The 19,376-nt window shown below is 38.2% G+C and overlaps 1 protein-coding gene across 1 annotated transcript in view; it reads right to left on the bottom strand.

Annotated features, from left to right (window-relative positions):
* Positions 1-19,376, bottom strand: part of LOC107708442 (calcium-activated potassium channel subunit alpha-1-like) — a 285,003-nt gene that overhangs the window by 180,136 nt on the left and 85,491 nt on the right. Inside the window, exon 2 of the mRNA XM_016512675.1 lies at positions 10,355-10,510. Within this exon, the coding sequence (XP_016368161.1) occupies positions 10,355-10,510 (156 nt within the window). The remainder of the gene's footprint in view (positions 1-10,354; positions 10,511-19,376) is intronic.

Here is a 19,376-nt window from a genome sequence, read left to right as displayed (position 1 = left end):
GCGCCAAAATTATACACAATATTAGAATGTTTAAAGGAGTGGACACGAAAATCGCGGGAGCGAAACACATGTTGCGGGAGCAGGCGGCAATGGTCAGAGATTCAGCGGGAGTGGGATTAAGAAAACAGCCGAATCCTGGACATTTTGGGCAATTAAGAAATCCCGTCCGGACGCATTTTTGTAGGTCCAAAAAGAGGACATGTCCAGGGAAAAGAGGACGTATGGTCAGCCTAATTTATTGCTAATCGATGTATTCTTTTTAAAGTAGCGTATGGAACATATTTTCTGCCTCATTCTGTGACAAGAAGCCTCATCAGATCAGAAGCATTTGACTGGTGTTGTGGAGTAAAAAGGTTATAATTTTCTCTTTTGTTGGACAACAGGTTTAGAAATGTGAATACAAGGGAGGTTTAGCTTTAGGCATTTTAATTTAAGCATGTTTAGCTTAGTTAACGGTATCTACCTGCTGCCATCAGAGCAAGTGTAATTACTGCATTCACGTGCTCCTCGGATGCTCTCATTTCCCGAGCTGTGCTTTTAAGTCGGAATGTGGAAAGAACATGGACACTCTCGTTACTACAAAGATGTGTTGGATTTGTATTATTAGAGCTTTCCGACTTGAGTTCACGTGCATTTTCTCAGTCTGGAAATTATTTTTCACGTGCGATGCCAGTAATTATGCTTCTTACGTCCATTTCGGAGAACCAGAGGACAAATATTTCAATCGATCGCTCAGGCATGGCACCGAAATGAGGCACCGAAATATGCGTTCGGATTCGGTTCTAGTACATACCGGTTACATAGGTACCGGTGCCATATTGGTACCGGGTTTCGGTACCCAACCCTATTTATAGATCACTGATCACCAGATCAGGGCGGTTCTTCTAGATTCAGGAATTCCAGGAGAAGATGCTGAGCTAAGAGTCTTCAAAAACCCACACTAAGCTTGTGCCAGTCGAGACGTGCAAGTATCAAACTTAGTTTTATTAATTGATACATTAAGTATCATTTGCACCTTTTTACAATGCACCTTTTTACATGCAGATTTTTGCTACATGCTCTGAGTAGTATTGTACAATAAGAAAGTTATTTTCCTTAACCAGGAAATTAACGTTCTTAGAATTCAGACAATTGACACCGAGATGTCAAGTAAATACTTACAGCGGATATAAATATTTATAATTAATTATAACTAGTTATAATTAATTATTCATATTTCCTCTTTGAGCTGATTCTCTACATGAGTATATTTAAGTGTTTGTATACAAATCAGCAAATTTCAACCTTCCATATTACTGACTCTCAGGTATATTTTACAGCATTAGTTGAGAGATTTTGTTTTTCCTTGAGAAAATTTGCCATGTCTTGTACCTGATATACAGTATATCCAAAATAATCAATATTGAATCGAAATCTGAATCAAATCGCAAGCTTGTGAAGGATAATCGAATCGAATCGAATTATGAAATTTGTGTCAAAACCCAGCCCTACTTCATTTTCAAACTTTAATCTGAAATTTATTTTAGTATTTTGCTTTACACATACTTACAGTGACATGCGAAAGTTTGGGAACCCCTTGCAGAGTCTGTGAAAATATGAATAATTTTAACAAAACAAGAGAGATCATACAAAATGCATGTTATTTTTTATTTAGTACTGTCCTCAGTAAGATGTTTTACATAAAAGATGTTTACATTTAGTCCACAAGAAAAAAAAAAGCTGAAATTATTAAAATAACCCCATTCAAAAGTTTGGGAACCCTTGGTTCTTAATACTGTGTGTGGTTACCTGAATGATCCACGACTGTTTTTTTTTTGTTTTATGATGGTTGTTCATGAGTCCCTTGTTTGTTCTGAACAGTTAAACTGAGCACTGTTCTTCAGAAAAATCCTCCAGCTCCTGCAGATTCTTCAGTTTTCCAGCATCTTTTGCATATTTGAACCCTTTCCAGCAGTGACTGTATGATTTTGAGATCCATCTTTTCACACTGAGGACAATTGAGGGACTCAAACACAACTATTAAAAAAGGTTCAAACGCGATGCATTAAGAAAACTTTTGAACAGGATGAAGATGTCCAAATTTTTCTTATTTTGTTAAAATATCATTTTTTTCCCCATTTAATACTGCCCTTCGGAAGCAACAGAAGACACTTGCATGTTTCCCAGAAGGCAAATTAAGTACAATTTACCTTGATCTTCAAATTCAAAAAGTTTTCACCCCTAAATATGTTCAAATATGCAAAAGATGTTGGAAAACCGGGATTTTTCTCAAAAACAGTGCTCAGTTTAACTGTTCAGAACAAACAAGGGACTCATGAACAACCATCACAAAACAAAAACAAAAACAAAAACAGTCGTGGATCATTCAGGTAACCACACACAGTATTAAGAACCAAAGGTTCCCAAACTTTTAAATTGGGTTATTTTAATAATTTCAACTATTTTTTTTTTCTTGTGGACTAATTGTAAACATCTTATGTTAAATATTTTACTCAGGACAGTACTAAATAAAAAATAACAAGCATTTTGTATGATCTCTCTTATTTTGTTAAAATTATTCACATTTTCACAGATTCTGCAAGGGGTTCCCAAACTTCCGCATGCCATTGTAGTCTGACTGGAGTCCTAAGTTAGGTAAGGTTTGATATTTAGGGTTACGTGTTTAAAATAACCCCTCAATATGAGAGAGGTCTACCAATACTTGCTCCCATGCAAACACTGTAAAATATGGCCTATTATATTAAAGAATAATGAGGACAGAATATGCGGCTCTGCCTTAATTAGTATGAAAAATGTAACCGAACTACAGGTGGGTGGAAATGTGTTTTATGTGGCAGATAATTACAGGGCAAATTCTCAATGTCACGCTTCACATGGGATTAATGGCTTTGTCATTATTGTTGTTGTTTTGACTCATTTCTTCCTGCAATGACAGCTGTTGCCCCCATTGATAAGTTTACTGGCAGCAAAAGATTAACTCCAAATTAGAAATGCCCTCCACGGGAAATCATAATTATGAATCCAGACGCACTCCATCTCTGCCAGACTCCCGGTACGGAGCCGTATGGGTGTGCAGACTGAATCTGAAAAGACGCTCAAAGTCCAGCAATAGAGCCGGTGGCTGTGGTCAAAGCCATGTTTGGTAAGTCTGCTGGGTGTATATGTGCAGGGGTCAGAGGCTCAGGGGTCATTAGGGGGCTGATGACTGACACAGCACATTCCTTTGTTTCTCTCTCCCACGCAACGTAGTGGTGAAAGTCTGCTTCCCCGCACAGGTGCTCGCATACTTAGACCTGTTCCCAATGGGAGGCTGGAGGCGTGAACAAAACACAGGCCACATGGCCTATCTGCACCTGTTAGGACGTCTTGAACTGGCTCACAGACAATAAGGGAACTGAGGGATGGGCATTTCTGTCTACCCGAATGCTTGACAAATAAATCAGCCGAGTAATACTCTAGTTCTAGAAGCCGAGGGATCCATCGCTGCTAATGTTTCATTGTTGGTCAGTGTAATAAAGGAGGTATTTGGACAGTTAAAGCAAAATTAATAATGCATGTCATTTTTGATGCCAAAAATGTCAATGTCACTGCATTAGAAACAAAATATCAAAGCAAGTGTCATCTACAAATAAGTGACGCAAGACATTTTCTAATTTGAGGTGTTTTGCAATTACTTTCTACCAATTGGCATCAAGGCGATTTATAATGAAAGTATGAACTCCGTTCCCCTCAAGTTCACACAGATGACCTAGCACAAATATTGTAAATGTCACTTGGTTGGATGGTTGTATCTAATGCAAAGACATCCATATATTTTTAAAGCATGTTCAGACACCATCTGCGCTCTGTTGATTCAATAATGATTTTTAAGCATGGTTGCTTGTCCTGGTTTGAAAAGATACTCTACGTTCAAAAGTTTTTTTTTTGGAAAGAAATTGATACTTTTATGCAGTATGGGTCTATTGATTTGATCAAAAGAGACAGTAAAGACTCAGTGCTCTCTAAATGCCAACGGCTCGCTTGCTCAACACAACCCAGCGTTACAATATGCCATAATTCCAGTCAATCAGAGACAAGGCTGCTAAATTCTGATTGGCTGCCTTGACAACGAATCACAACATTTCTTGCATTACCACAACAGCAAAAGAGGAAAAATACAGTGCATGCATAATTATTATGCAAGTTGATATTCTGATCATATTTTTTTCCAAGCACATTTTACCAATTCCAAACAACATAAATCTTAATAACCACTATTAATCTTGTATTTAATCATTTATAATTGATATATAATTATTCATGAAGGCTGAAGGCTGAAGTGAAAAATGTCTTATATTCAGGTGTGCATAATTATTAAGCAGATTTTCTTTTACAGATAAAATGAGCCAAAAAAAGAGATTTAACTCAGACTGAAAGTCAAAAATTATTAAATGCCCATGATAAATATTCAAAACTAATGCAATACTATAAATTGCAACGTTAATGCATAACCATTGGACAGCAAAATGCTCAGTGGGTCAGCAGGGTCAGTCAAAAACATGTGGAGAAGAAAAGATGCATGTTAACTGCAAAATAATTAGGAATTAAGGTGAAGAATTAGGTGTGAAATCACCAGGAGTTTAGTCTCCATTTTCCAGAACTGCAACCTACCTGGAGTCTCCAGAAGTATCAGGTTCTCAGAGACTTAGGTTAAGTATAGAATCCTAAAAAATGACCCCTACTTAATAAGAACCACATACTGAAGTGTAGTAAAATGGCATCAAGGGAGCAAGCTAGTGAAACGTTGCACGCACAAAAGAGAAGGTCTGCCCACATCCAAAAACGTATTTTAAATGCAAAATTGATTTTAGTGTGCTCGAAATACTTTCTTCTTTGCGAGACGAACATTTTCTCTACAAAACTCAGATCGCGGGCGTGCAAAATGCACTTTTGTGCGCTCAAAATATGATCTTTCGCGCGCAGAATTGTGGCAGAGATCTAACCCCATACAACTAGGGTTTTTAGTCACACTTCCTGTGGGTGGAGACTCATGCCATTTCCTCTGAGGCTAACATTCTCATCTCATTGTGAGCTCTGTGGTGTCAGAATGAACAGGATCCTTTCAGAGAATGCTTGCCCCAACGTAATCCCTGCCTCCCAGAATGGCCAATAAAGCTCTCTGAGTGAAAAGAGAGCCACCTAACCAGTAAGAAAAGGCATGAAATGGCTCATTAGGGAGCTGTTGCTAAGCTTCAATTAACGAAATCCCATCTTCTGCCATTAAAAGACAAAAAGCCGAACTGGTCTCCGATCAGCGGCTGCCGAGTCTTTGTTATTCCGGTCCCTGGCACCCCCCCACACACAGAGAGAGATAAATCACATTTACAGACCAAGCCTGCTGCTATGTAATCAGTTATGACAAAACCAAATTCTTGTTTAGGTGTCTGATGATGTTTTAGTGCGATGGATGAGATGAGGCAGATATATGACATGCTGCATGAGCCATCTGGGAGCCCAGCGTATGGCTGAACACCACGACGGAAGAAGAAAAGAGACAAATACAAAAGAGTGGCTGCTTTTCAAGCGTACAGGAACATTCATCTAGAATATTAATCCTGCCAACACCACAAAGGTTATTACTAAGTATCGCTGACTGATGTGGCACCCATATATTGACCAATGATGCATGATGTGCTGCTATTATGAAGGTGAAATGTTGTTGAAACTATAGCACCAACGAGGATTTTCATCTGTTGTCCATCATTTACATAAGACTGCACATGTCAAAGATAAAAGAAGGACACTCATTTAGCCAACCATAATTCAGCTCTTCCTGAAGAGACACGACTAAACTGCAGTAGGTGGATTATGATAGATCTCTTAATTAAATGATTCCCTTCGGGAAACACCTGACATCTTAGCACCCTCAAAGTCATCAGGCAACCCTAATGAACAATATGAGGGCATGCGCTTGAGGTTTCATTTTCACAATGTCACCCCACACAATACATTACCTACATGCCAGACAGGTGTTTGTCAGCCTCATCTTTCTTGTCATTTACCCCGTGACCAGAGTGCTCGGAAGATAATTTTCTTGTTTTCACAGAGGATCCAAACTGCCTGCCAGTTCTGCACATCAGAATGACAGAGCCAAGGTAAACTGCTGTTGCCATGGTTACCAGCCAGGCTCAGCGTCCACGGATGCTCATTGCGATTTTAAGCTGCAAAAAGAACTCTGATAGAGGGCATGAGTCCATATATCCACCCACATAGAGACACATACGCACATTCACACGTTATACATACACACACAGAGCTCATAGTACATATGGGCTCTGAAGCACAGCTGCACATAAACACAGACACCCACACATACTCACTCACAGGCCCACAATGCATATGCACTATGCACAACAGCACTGTGCAATTACTCCTGCAATTTCATCATTCAAAAATGTCCCTGTGTGCCATTTTTGTATATTAAAATGCTAATACACGAGTAAAAATATATATATGGTAAATATTGATGCTTATTGGTTATTGTATTTTAATTAAAATTATTAAACAGTTTACTATCAACAGTGTGGAAAACATGCACTGCTTATTTTTAACTAGATCTTACTGTGTTTTACTTTTTGCTTTTAAAATTTTGAATCTAATTGGCTACAATGACTACTTGGTTCAAAATGATAGTTCAACTCAAACAAGCAAATGAAAAAGAGAGAAAGCAAGGGAGAGAGAGAGAGGCTGATGAAACCATTGCTCATTTGCAGAAACTGATGATATTCTCATGGGATGTGTGCAGCTCTAGTGTAACGAAGGCTTTGCCTCCTGATAAATATCCTCCATATATGAAAGAAGCCAATTGAAACTGTCACTTTCACCTGTGTTTGAAACAGAGGCATCATCTTGGCTATGAACTGTTTGAACATTATAAAAAAATATATGCAGAAATATCTGTAGCTAATTAACAGGGATGTAAAGGGATAAGGGATGTATCAATTCCGGTTGTAAATGTAATTATTTAATGAAATATGCATTAAGCAAAAAAATAAAAAATAAAATAATATATATATATATATATATATATATATAAAATTAGCAGGACCAAAAAGTCATGTAAATCGTTTGCATATAATAATTAATTAATAACTTCACCCATGTTAAATTCAAGTTAAATTCATAGCGTCTAACCTGATTAAGGTGTGAAAAGAGAAAAGAAAAGAAAAGAAAAGGATTATGAGATTAAAAGCTGTAAAGACATGAAATAAGTGTGCAGTGGATGCAGGGAGAGTCTTGGCCCATGAAATATTGTGAGTTGATTTACGGGTGTGATGAAGCACTCCAGCTGGACCTTATTTGGTGGTATAAAACTTACGATACAGTCACAGCCCTGACACAACACTCCCACTCACACTATTACAACATGTTCCTGCTCAACAGACCTTCAGTGGAAGAGTGTTCTCTTAAAGGAAGGGCCAGGAGAAGGCCACAGGAGGAGCACAAACCGCACACCTTCACATGCACATCATTCTAAACACTTCATAAGTCACAATTCAGACTGAATAAACTTTCAATGCACTCTGTCACTTAGTCTCTTCCCAAACTCACATTATGGAACAACTAGCTGGGATGTGGAAGCATGCAAACAAGTGCAGCTCCATCTGTAAATAAGGACGTTAAGGCACAGTGAGCTCAGTTTCAAGGTAATGCTGGTTGTACGACTGACAGGTACACATTGTATGCATTGCTACAGTGTCTCTGAGCATCAGTCTATAGGTGAATTCCAGCCAGACTATCACTTTCCATCATTCACCGCAAGGAAATTTGATCCACTGACACATCCAATCCATTAAGTTGTTTGGACTAAACTCAATAGCTTAGATGGAGCCATGGGAATAACATTCATTCATATCTGTGGGGTCCAAATAAAAGATCCACTTAATTTGTATTTCACTTTGCTTTGAACAAATACACCACAGTATTTGGCTCTACCTGCTGGAATACAACTGAACTGAAGATTACAACTAGCCAGTAAAGCAATGAACACTATCTCTGTCCAGATTACTGAAATAATCACCAATCACCAATAAGTTCCAACACCAATGTGACCAATGTCACTCATGCTGGCAATTCGGTCGGTGCCTAAAAAGTATCGAACTCGATACCCAGCCCTAGCTGCAGCTATATTGACTACATTGTTGAGAATTTAGAGCTGTTCACACTGACAGCGATTTGCAATGACAAAGCAACTTGATTCAATGGGAGTTAAGTAAAAATTTATAATAATATGAAAAAACATATGGTAGTGAACAAAGTCATTTGTTGACTAGATGCTGCAAATCTGACCCAAGTGTTTAATGTCACGACTGTTTAATGTCTTACCTGTGAACACTCCATGAAAACCCTATATAGGAGGTTCTCTGAGTTTAGCTGCATATTTTACATGGAAAAATTAATAAATAAAAATCTCTAGCCACATCAGGCTTTTATTGACCAGCCACTGTGGTTAATGAAGTTAATTTCATAGTCTGCTGATACAGTTAGACACTAGTCGAGTAGGAAAGCCGCAGCACTGCGACCTTCCGTCAGTGATTTAATTGCTGTCAGTGTGAACGGCCCATTACAGATCAGCCATGCACTAAAAGAGAAACACTAGACTAGACTGGTCTACTAAGAGCCCTGCTTCCCAATCTGGTCATGTACAGTGGCCACCCCACATGAAAGATGAGATGTAGAACTGGAAGAAAAATATTCAAGTCACAATAAATGAAGGACATGCTACTGGTGCATGAGGTTAAAGCTTTCAGAAATGCAGACACACCAGAGTATAAAACCACAAAGCAAAACTGATTTCATCCATAATTTGCTGAAGGACATAAATTTAGGACTGCTCGCATTTGAATAATGTTCCCAAAATAAAATGATCTTCATTATGTGGTAAATTGACTCAATTGTTCATAGCTAATTGACCTGTCCGTGTCTAGCACTGTGCGAGCACTAACAACTGCGATGACGAGTGCCACCCACACAAGTCCCCATTCAGTATTACTGCACTCCCAAAAGCCCTTTATTGCATGAGGCATGCTAATAAGACCACATTTAACAAAACACCCGTACATCATCTGGGTATAATCTTGACCTCTAGAGTCAGATGTATGACTTAGTCTGACAGACACATATAAAAACATGTCATCAGCAGTAGGGGTGGACGATATGACCAAAATCTTATTTCACGGTATGAGAAATTTTATTTCACAATAACAATCGATATCTCGATATAGCTATTTTTGTTTTATTTTATTTTTATAAAAAAAAAGAAAAAGAAGCAAATTACAAACACAATAGAACAAATAAATATAAAATAAAATTTTAATTTATTCAGCTACAGTAGGCTTCAGTAGGCTTATTTAACATGTAGTAAGAAATATTACAGAAATTGAATAAAGTGTATTAATGAAACACTGAATAGTCTTCACTGTATCAAACATGAACTGATTCTTATTAAATATCCAAAAGTGATTCAGTCAAGTGCAGTGAGTGATTAACATTAATAATGACAGACAGCAGCAGGTAAATAAGGGTGCCGTCCCTTTAAGACCAACTGCACGGATACAATATACTGAAACACATCGTGATTTCACCGGTTATAACTGTTTCTTTTTATTTTGAACAACGGCTCTGTGTAGTTAATGCTGCTCAATGTGAAAGCACGCACGTGATGGAGATTTACCGCTGATTACAGAATGGCTTTACTGACAAGATGCACGTTAAATATCGCATGCGATTTATCGTGCAGCCCTATTTAACACATAACTGACTATGTTTACTCCACACAACGGCATTCTGACATAATTGTGTGCGTATTTGACCATTCAAGCATGAAAGAGATCTGTTTTCTGATCATGCACGTCCCAAATTCGTGATCGCATGCGGTCTGAGAGAAGCGCTTTCTGAGTGTGTGCTTTGTGTGTGTCAGTCAGCACGAGCACCACATTGAGTTCTTTTTCACTGCTTGTTGCACTTATTAACTCTACCAAGTGTGCCCCACTCTTTATTTTCTCATCCATGCATGTTTCCGTATCACTCAAAGGTGTATACGACTTTTAAGTACTATTATGTTACGCAGATATATTTGCATACCGCGGAATACACGATATAGCAAAATCTCTGTCGATATATACCGTCATACCGCCCAGTCCTAATCAGCAGTGTGCTAACTGTGTCACAGCATGTGACAAATGTTTTATGAGATGTCAGTTCCAAGTAATCAGTGAGAAAACATAATTTTTAGTCAAAATGAATATATGAGGATCACATGCTCTGGAGGGATGTTTGCGATGTTGCGGTGGGTGTATGTGTGTAGCCATCTCACCAGAACTCTGCCGGTAAGGGTCTGTGCTGAGATCATGACCCCCGCCCAGTCTTTGACTGAGGTCATCCAGCCCACCTCGCTGGCTGGGGCCTCCTCTTTATCGTTCTTCGTTGGGCCATCAGCCTGACTGTTCATAGGGTTATTCACCTTCTGTGCCTCCCGGGAAAAATAAAAGCACACATAGAGCAAAGTAAGCAACGGGATAGTTTTTGGATACTCACAAACATGCTGTTAGAAACAGTCAATCAATCATACAAACTATGGCTGATATATTGAATATTTGCATAGCATTTGTAAGAATTTTGCTAGTAATATAAAATTTTGCAACATTATAAATCTTTTGATGGCTTAGATGAGCTTTTTATTCCAATGAACTCAAAATCATTCAAATTCAAAATAATTTGCATAACTAAATAAAGAATAAATAGAAGTCTTACAACGCATTTCATATTTTGACATTTTATTAAACAAAATGCAGGTAACTATTGATGTCTATTATTGTGTTTTTACTTGTCTTGTTATTGGATACTAGTATTTATGTTGGTGCATATAAAAAAAATATTTTAAGGTGACATAGGCCTACTTACAGTGTACATTGTTATTGCTATAGGGTTTAGGTTTTAGGTTTAGGGTTATTTGTAATAAAATATTACAAATATTTTAAATAATAATTATATAATAATAATAATAATAATAATAATAATAATAATAATAATAAAAAAACATTTTTGTTTTAATTTAACAAACATGCTTTATTTTGCTTTATCTAGATTTTGCCAAAATGACGGTACCTTTAACTTAGTGTGAAAAATTCAGATCAAATGCATAAGTATCAAAATAAATATTTGCTACAATTTCAAACAAATATGGAGACTTAATTTTCCAGATGACCCAGCCTTAATAAAAACCCAGGATACTTAATGATTAATTAGGGACACAGCACCACGGTGTGAGGACCCTATTGGAGTTTCTTCTTCTTCTTCTTCATTTTTTGAGGTCCTAAACATGCTCAAAATCTCATGAAACTGCACACACACCAGAAGTGGTGAAAATTTACGTCTGATATAGGTTTCAAAAGTGGGTGTGGCAAAATGGCACCTATACTCGATCAAAGAAGTGCTCCTCGACACATGTAACATCCCAATACCTACAAAAAAGTCTCTTGGAGCAAAATCCGAAACACAACAGGACGTCCGTTATTTCTAATTTAATTCTAATTTCTCGTTTTTGCCATTTTCAGGCATTGTATTTTAATAAACTCCTCCTAAAGATTTAATCAGATCAACGCCAAATTTGGTCAGTGTAATCTAAAGCCCTTTGTGAAGTTAAATTGCGAAGATCTTGAGTTTTTGTTGTAGGGCGTGTCCGTGGCGGCCTGACAAATTTTGATGTTTCGCCTTGAAACAGGAAGTTATTATAACTCAGGCATACAATGTCCGATCTGCCCCAAACTTCACATGTTTGATTAGAGTCCTGTCCTAAAGACATCCCCATGCCCATATTCAGTTATAGTCATAGCGCCACCAGCTGGCAACAGGAACTGACATGTTTTACGCTGTAACAAACTCCTCCTAGAGATTTAACGACATAAACATTATATTTGGTCAGTCTAATCTAAAGCCCTTTGAGATGTTAAAATGCAAAGATCTTGAGTTTTCGCTAAAGGGCGTGTCCGTGGTGGCCTGACAAAGTTCGAAGTTTCGCCATGGAAAAGGAAGTTGTTTTACCTCAGCCATACAATGTCCGATCTGCCCCAAACTTCACACGTTCGATAAGAATCCTGGCCTGAACACATCTAAAGACCAATATCCCATTATAATCATAGTGCCACCTGCTTTAGTTTAACTAAAACATGCAGTGTCCAATCTGCCCCCAAACTTGACATGTTTAGTAAGAGTCCTGGCCTGAAGACATCTACATGCCAAAATTCAGTTATAATCATAGCGCCACCAGCTGGCAGCAGAAAGTTTGGTGAATATAAATGACATACTCCTCTTATATTTACCACTTCAAATGCATGTTGCCCACCATTCACTGTTTTCCAAAAGCCATCGGTTGGAGGTGGCTCTGGGTGTGAGGGCCCTTTCAACAATGCTTGCAGCTTTAATTTAATTTGTTATTTTAAGCTTTAAAAAAAGGTAACAGCAGTGATGAATTCACTGTGGATTTGGTATTTTGGAGTTCAGTGTCAGAAACTGCATTCATAACACACTATTTTTGCCTGTTTCTACAGCTTGACTCATGCTTTGACAGGCTGAGACCTACATCACATTAGACATCAAACTCGCTGTCAGGTTTCTGACAGCTGGAAGAGGCCTGAGAGGAAGCAGCGAGGAGAGGTGTTCTTTGAGGCCCAGCAAAAGAGCATCTCTCAGACTGCCTGACGCACACAGCACGGCTGGCGGTGTGTAGGCCGAGGCAAGGACAGCTATGATTCACAGGCTCAGGGAGTCGCTGTGGGATTCTGGGGTTACATCCGCAGGCCTAGGCAACACTTCAGTCAGGTGGGTGGATGAAAATACAGTCATCATGCGCTCAGTGGTGCAGCCTGATGCTTTAGAAGCTTCGCTGGAGGAATAGCTTATATTTCACCGCGGGGTTGGCAGAGAACTAACAGACTTGGGTTATGATGCATAAATAACAGCAGGTAATACTCTAATTTCTGCACAACACTCTTTTGAACATCTCTGTCTGCTCAGTGGGATCGTGTGCTGGAACAGAATATCAGTCTGATGTTAAAAGCTGTCTGTTGGCAACAAAAACAAGGAATGTTATCCAGTTTATCCCAATGAAAATGGAATAGAGATGATAATATGGCTAGTGATGGACTGATACATAACCAAGGCAAATTAACTGATATCTGACTTTCTCCAGTTAGGAGAAATGTCACCTCTCCACTGTGTGAACTCCAAAATCTACCAACAACCCTGTCAACACATAAGCAATTCTGCTATTAGTGTATAAACTGTTAATTCTTGTAAATCTCAGTCAGTAAATTATTCTGTCATGTACATTAGCATATCAAAATATTAAGCATCACAACTGTTTTCAGTATTGATAATAATAATAAATGTTTTCTGAGCAGCCAATAATCATATTAGAATGATTTTTGAAGGATGTGACACTGAAGACTGGAGTAATGATGCTAAAAATGCTGCTTTGCAGTCACAGGAAAAAGTTACATTTTAAAATATAATTGTAATATTTCACAATATTAGTGTTTTTACAGTATTTTTGATCTAATGGTGAGCAAAGGTGACTCAAACATTTTCAAATCTTACCAACCCCAAACTTTTCAACAGTATTGTCTAGGGCTGCACGATCAATCGAAATGGAATCGAAATCGCGATTCGACAGAAACTGCGATTGTCATGCGTATCTTTCAGTGAAGCACGGTTCTGTGATCAGCAGTAAATCTCCATCCAAAGGCCAGAGGGCGCTCTCGTGCTGAAACTCCAAATACGCCTCGCAGAAGAAACCCAGGAAATGCCTATAGCGGTAGCTGGATAAACAGAAGATTTAACTGCTTTTATTGATTCAGCGTGACTAATAAACACACGGTTATGACAATATATGGTTTATCTGAGTTATTATTATTATAATTTTCATTAAAATAAAGTATATTTATAATGCAATGCCTTTATCACTGCTTAGAATACTATGAAATATGTTGCGTGCCTTATTCTGTGTAAGAAGCCACATCATCTCACAGAAGGATTTATTTCAAACACTCAACTGACATTATGAAGTGAGTTTGGAGTAAAAATCTGTTATTAAATGTGGTATTTTCACATGCTTTCAGATGGAGCAGCATTTACTACACAGAGCCGTAGTTCACTGAGAAGCTATGCAAACAGCTGTCATTATCGCGAACGATTTCTTCAATTTCATAATCGCGCAATAAAATCGTCTGCGATTTTTTTTGCGTAACTTGTCAGTGAACTACGGCTCTGTGTAGTAAATGCTGCTCCATCTGAAAGCACGTGGTGATGATGATTTACTGCTGATTACAGAACCGGCATTACTAACAAAATGTGCATGACAATCGCATTCGTGCAGCCCTAGCATTGTTTATTTTTCTTTATCCATTTGTTGAATACCTTATATTTTTTACACAAAGCAAAAGGTAATAATTTAATTTTAATTTATAATTTATGCATTTAGCAGACGCTTTTATCCAAAGCGACTTACAGTGCATTCAGGCTATACATTTTTTACCAGTATGTGTGTAAAAGGTCTGTGTTAATGTGTTCTCTCTGACTACAGAGCACTTGAACGTGACACATGATTACACCTTAAGAAGTAGGATGTAGGATCATCTGACAAAGTGTCTTTAAAGAGTTTTTAAGAGCTTACAGAAGGCTTAAATGACAGAGATGTCTTAGATTCAGTCCATAACACTGGCCTGGCTGTGGGTGTTAGGTCAGACATAAGGACATGAACACATCCCTAGAGGAAGTGTATCACTGTGGTGCTGCCACAGAGGATGCTAAGCTGTGTTGGAAAGATATATGGTTCAGATGAGAGCAAATTTAATGAGAGTCTCAGGAGGAGAGAAACACTTCTGTCAACAAGTGGGAAGAACAAAACACACATGCATCAGTGATATTAAACTAAACTCCAGGATAAATGAAAATCACTGAGCATTAATCACTGAGCACTCACTTGTTACAGGTGCTGCTAGCAGAAAAGTTTTTAAGATCCAAGAAAAATGGAAGGTCAATTTTGGATCCTAAGTATAGCTAACATACTGAAACCATGAATGGAAAAAGCTACCCAATAAAAGGTGTGAGGTGTGAGTGTCATCCCAGGACAGATACATAGCCTGTCTTCAGGGTGTGGCATCCAGTGAGGCAGTAAAGACCATATATCAGAGACCGGCATGAAGGTTTTTGAAGCGACTGGCACCACAGGAGATCCAGACATGACCATCTGACTCCAGACGGCTCCAGAAGTTGACTACCGGCCCAGGCATACTGAGCAAAGGTTACACAGACTTCAGACAGCTGAAGACATATATATATATATATATATATATATATATAATCACTGTGAATGTGAAAAAGCATGACTGGCACAGTGGTACACTTTGTGTTCCCAAATGCATGTGTGCTGAGAACACTGGATCATTAGCTACTCGCACTAACCCATATCACGATTTAGATTTTAGTTTGGCTGACAGAAGTTTTGCCAAAGCAATCGCACAAAACACAATGTTACACATTTTATGTAATTATGAAAAATGTAATTTAATTAAATTTAAATGCAATGTAAAAATATTTTTGGTTCATTATATAACTGTTTTGGGAAGCCAAAGTCAAGGCAATTAAAGGGAAACACTGCTTGGTTAAAGCTTAGAAGCAGAATCCTATGCCAATATTGGTAAAAAAAATCGCAATTAGATTATTTTCCAAAATCGTTCAGCCCTACTTCCATGCCCCCATTTGAGGACTAAAAACTAGTCCTAAAATGTGAGCTTGCTGTTCAGCAGATCAGATTTCTCTGTCAGTCATGGGAACTTAACTTTCAATCCACAGTCGCTGCGGGAATAGGTCAACAAAGGTGTGCTCTGCCTGTCCATCACACTCCAAAATATATCCCCATCTTCTGAAGCCTCCTCTGTCACATCGCACACATGCTTGAACCTGTCACTCGGTGTAAATACTGTAGTTGGTGTACTGTGCCCACAGCGTGTACACTCAGATCAGGTTTCATTCTGATCGGATATCACCATGTGCTCAGCCAGGCTTGGAAAGTAAATCTTCGAGTGTTAGCAAAGCCACTCAAGATCTGAATCTATCGAGTTAATGAGAGCTATTCAGGGAAACAAAAATAAAGTCATTTCCAAGCACCTGTCACAATCATTTCAAATCGAAAATGGATAAATGTAAATGAACTATTTTGATTAAAAATGGGTGCTTTAAATTATTGTAATTGGTTAAAAAATAACAACAATAACAGCCAATTTTTTGACTCATCAGTGTATGAGTAATATCTTACATAAATGTAAACAAGCTGTAGTTTACACAAATTAATTTGGACTCAAATGAGGCTGTTTCATTTTTGGATTGTTAGCCACTCTTGAGCAATCATGCCGCACACTCGACAAACACACTGGCAAGAAGTAAATTCATCATGTTTAAAGCTGATTACTGCACAGAACCTGCTTGCTAACACCACTGAAATCACATTTCTCCATTGCCACATGTGAGAGTGAAAGCTGTGAGCTGAGAGAGGTGTGGCGGTATGGGCAGTCTCTTCATGTGGGTAAAGCCATGAATTATACATAAGGTCTCAACCTGATGGCTGTGCAGACCCGAGCAGACAATGTAAACAAGAAACAACTACTTCATTTGAGCAATCTATGTGAGTGAGGAAGAAAAGAGGCTGTGGAACAGTGAGCCATGGGATACTCCATCAGCTATTTTTTCACCTGTGATGTCAAAGCTTCACAGAGCTGCATTGGGCAAATCCAGCTCTCTTCAAATGCAAACAGACAGAAGGCCTGAAGCAGACTATGGCCTAGCAGTCAACACACTGAATTTAGGGTGACCTTGTTTCCTGACCTCAACATTGTTTTTTTTTCCTAACAATCTGTTCTAGGTCAGACAGGGCATTAGAGTTAATTAAAGGGGTCATATGATGCTATTTTAAAGATCATTATTTGGTGTATTTGGTGTAACAGCGTCTCCTTGACATGGCTGCATCAACACTACTGCTGTTTCTGAAACCACGCCTTCTTTCTTTGCGTGCACATTTGGGCGGCATTATGCTAATATTTCCACATATTGACATAGTTATGTGCGGCGGTGTTAGAACGAGCCGTTTTAGGTAGGCGTGGTTGACTCTTAACTTTTATAAAGAATATCTCTTTGGATTTGAGACTTTAGTCTTTGCAACTTTACAGATCTTCTTTATGCACCAAGAGCTTGTAACACTCCAAAGAGAAAGGAAAACTTGAAATCGCATCATATGACCCCTTTAAGAGTTTCCACTGCCATTTTTGTGCCTAACAGGGTTTTATATTTGTTGAAAGGTAGTGTTAGATATGGATATATATTGATGGATATATAGATCCAATTTATCCATCCATCTATATCTAGGCACACCCATATCCTTCCATATCTACTAGGGCTGCACGATAAATCGCATGCGATATTTAATGTGCATCTTGTCAGTAAAACCGCTTCTGTAATCAGCGGTAAATCTCCATCACGTGCGGGCTTTCACATGGAGCAACATTTACTACACAGAGCCGTTGTTCACAGGCAAGCTGCGCAACACCACGTTCATAATCGCGCGATTTTCGCCCTAATATCTACCCATCCATATCTATCCATCAATCTATACATATATATCTTTCTAGATATGTATCTATCTATCCATCCATTCATCAGCTACCATCCATCTTTATCTGTCTATATACCCAAACATACCCATCTATTATCCATTCATCCATCCATCTGTCCATCCATCTCTTTCCAGCTGTGTATCCATCCATATCTGTCCATATATATTCAGGGCTTGACAAGAAGGACTGCCCGATGGTCTGGGGCCAGCGTGAAAGACGCTCAGGACAGTTGACGAATTTGTCACTGGCCCAATCGGGCCACTGCTGCGTAATCACGAAAGATTATGATTTGCATAAGTTTAAGCCATGCTAATTTGAACGGACAAATACATACAAAAGTATGTAAAAAAATACCTTTCTTGGAGAGTAACTTTGTAGCTTTAACAATGATTAATCTAGATTTAATTTTTACAGTGTCACATTTTTTAGTTTTAATTAGAATGCATCACATCCGGTCGGGTGGTTGCATATGGTCTAGCCGTACAAACTTTCTGCATACACATATTATCAGAGTTCCACACAGCTCCCGCACTTCTCTCTCCATTGGAAATGAATGACTTCCGGTCTATCGCTTGTCATATTTGGAGAAAGTGGAAAGGCGGCTTGAGAGACATGATTTCAGCACAAGTGCTTTAGGCATATCACCGCATCGGCACAAGCGCAAAGTTGCGCGCAGCAAAACTGCTTTTCAAAAGCGAAAGAGAAAGCATCCGAAGCCTAGCTTATAACATAGCAAAAGAGGAACTCCTGTACATACTGATGAAAAAGAACGGGTTAAATGTTAATCCCACATTTGTTACCATATAACTATAAACTATGATAACGGAAAAACTATTCATCAGCATGTATTTATTAATCCCATGTTGTAGCAAAAAATAAAAAATATGTGCGGCCAAATCATGTGCTGGTGCGACCAGCTGAGAAAGTTTGTCGCACCAGTGTGACCAGTGGGAAGAATGAGTCTAGAGCCCTGAGTATCTATCCATATATATTTATTCATACCTATCCATTAGAGCTGCACGATTCTGGATAATTTGGGAATCACGATTTTTTTTGTCTCAAATAGAGATCACGATTCTCCCACGATTCTGAACTAAACAAAATAATGTGTGGCAAAATATTATTGCTGCAGTCTATTTAAAAGTGTTTAATTAATTTGAATGAATTATTAAACATTTTAATACATTTATCTGAAATAAAAAGCTTTTGTAACATTATACACTATTCCATTCAAAAGCTGGGGGGGGGGGGGGGGATTATATAAATTAATACTTTTATTTAGCAAGGATCCTTTAAATGTATCAAAAGTCAAGTCAAGTCAAGTTTATTTGTACAGCGCTTTTCACTTTCACACAAAAGTGATGATAAAGACATTTACAATGTTACAAAATATTTCTATTTCATGTTGCTAATGTTGCTTTGAAATCACAGGAATAAATTATATATTCAAATAGAATGTTATTTGAAATAATAAAAATTAGGGATGCACCGATACCACTTTTTCCAGTACTCGCCCGATACCGATACTTTTATTTTTGGTACTTGCCGATACCGAGTACCGATATTTTTATTGCATTTTTTAAATATTGGGTACAGAAACCAAAAGGGTATGTATAATGTTAGTTGGTTAACTTCATTTATCAAATAGATACAGTCAAACCAAAATCTATT

The sequence above is a fragment of the Sinocyclocheilus rhinocerous genome, unplaced genomic scaffold (assembly GCF_001515625.1).
Source record: "Sinocyclocheilus rhinocerous isolate Xijiao unplaced genomic scaffold, SAMN03320098_v1.1 scaffold295, whole genome shotgun sequence".
Taxonomy (NCBI): Eukaryota; Metazoa; Chordata; class Actinopteri; order Cypriniformes; family Cyprinidae; genus Sinocyclocheilus; species Sinocyclocheilus rhinocerous.
Note: the sequence above shows the minus strand (reverse complement) of the source record. Positions and strands in the feature narration are given on the sequence as shown.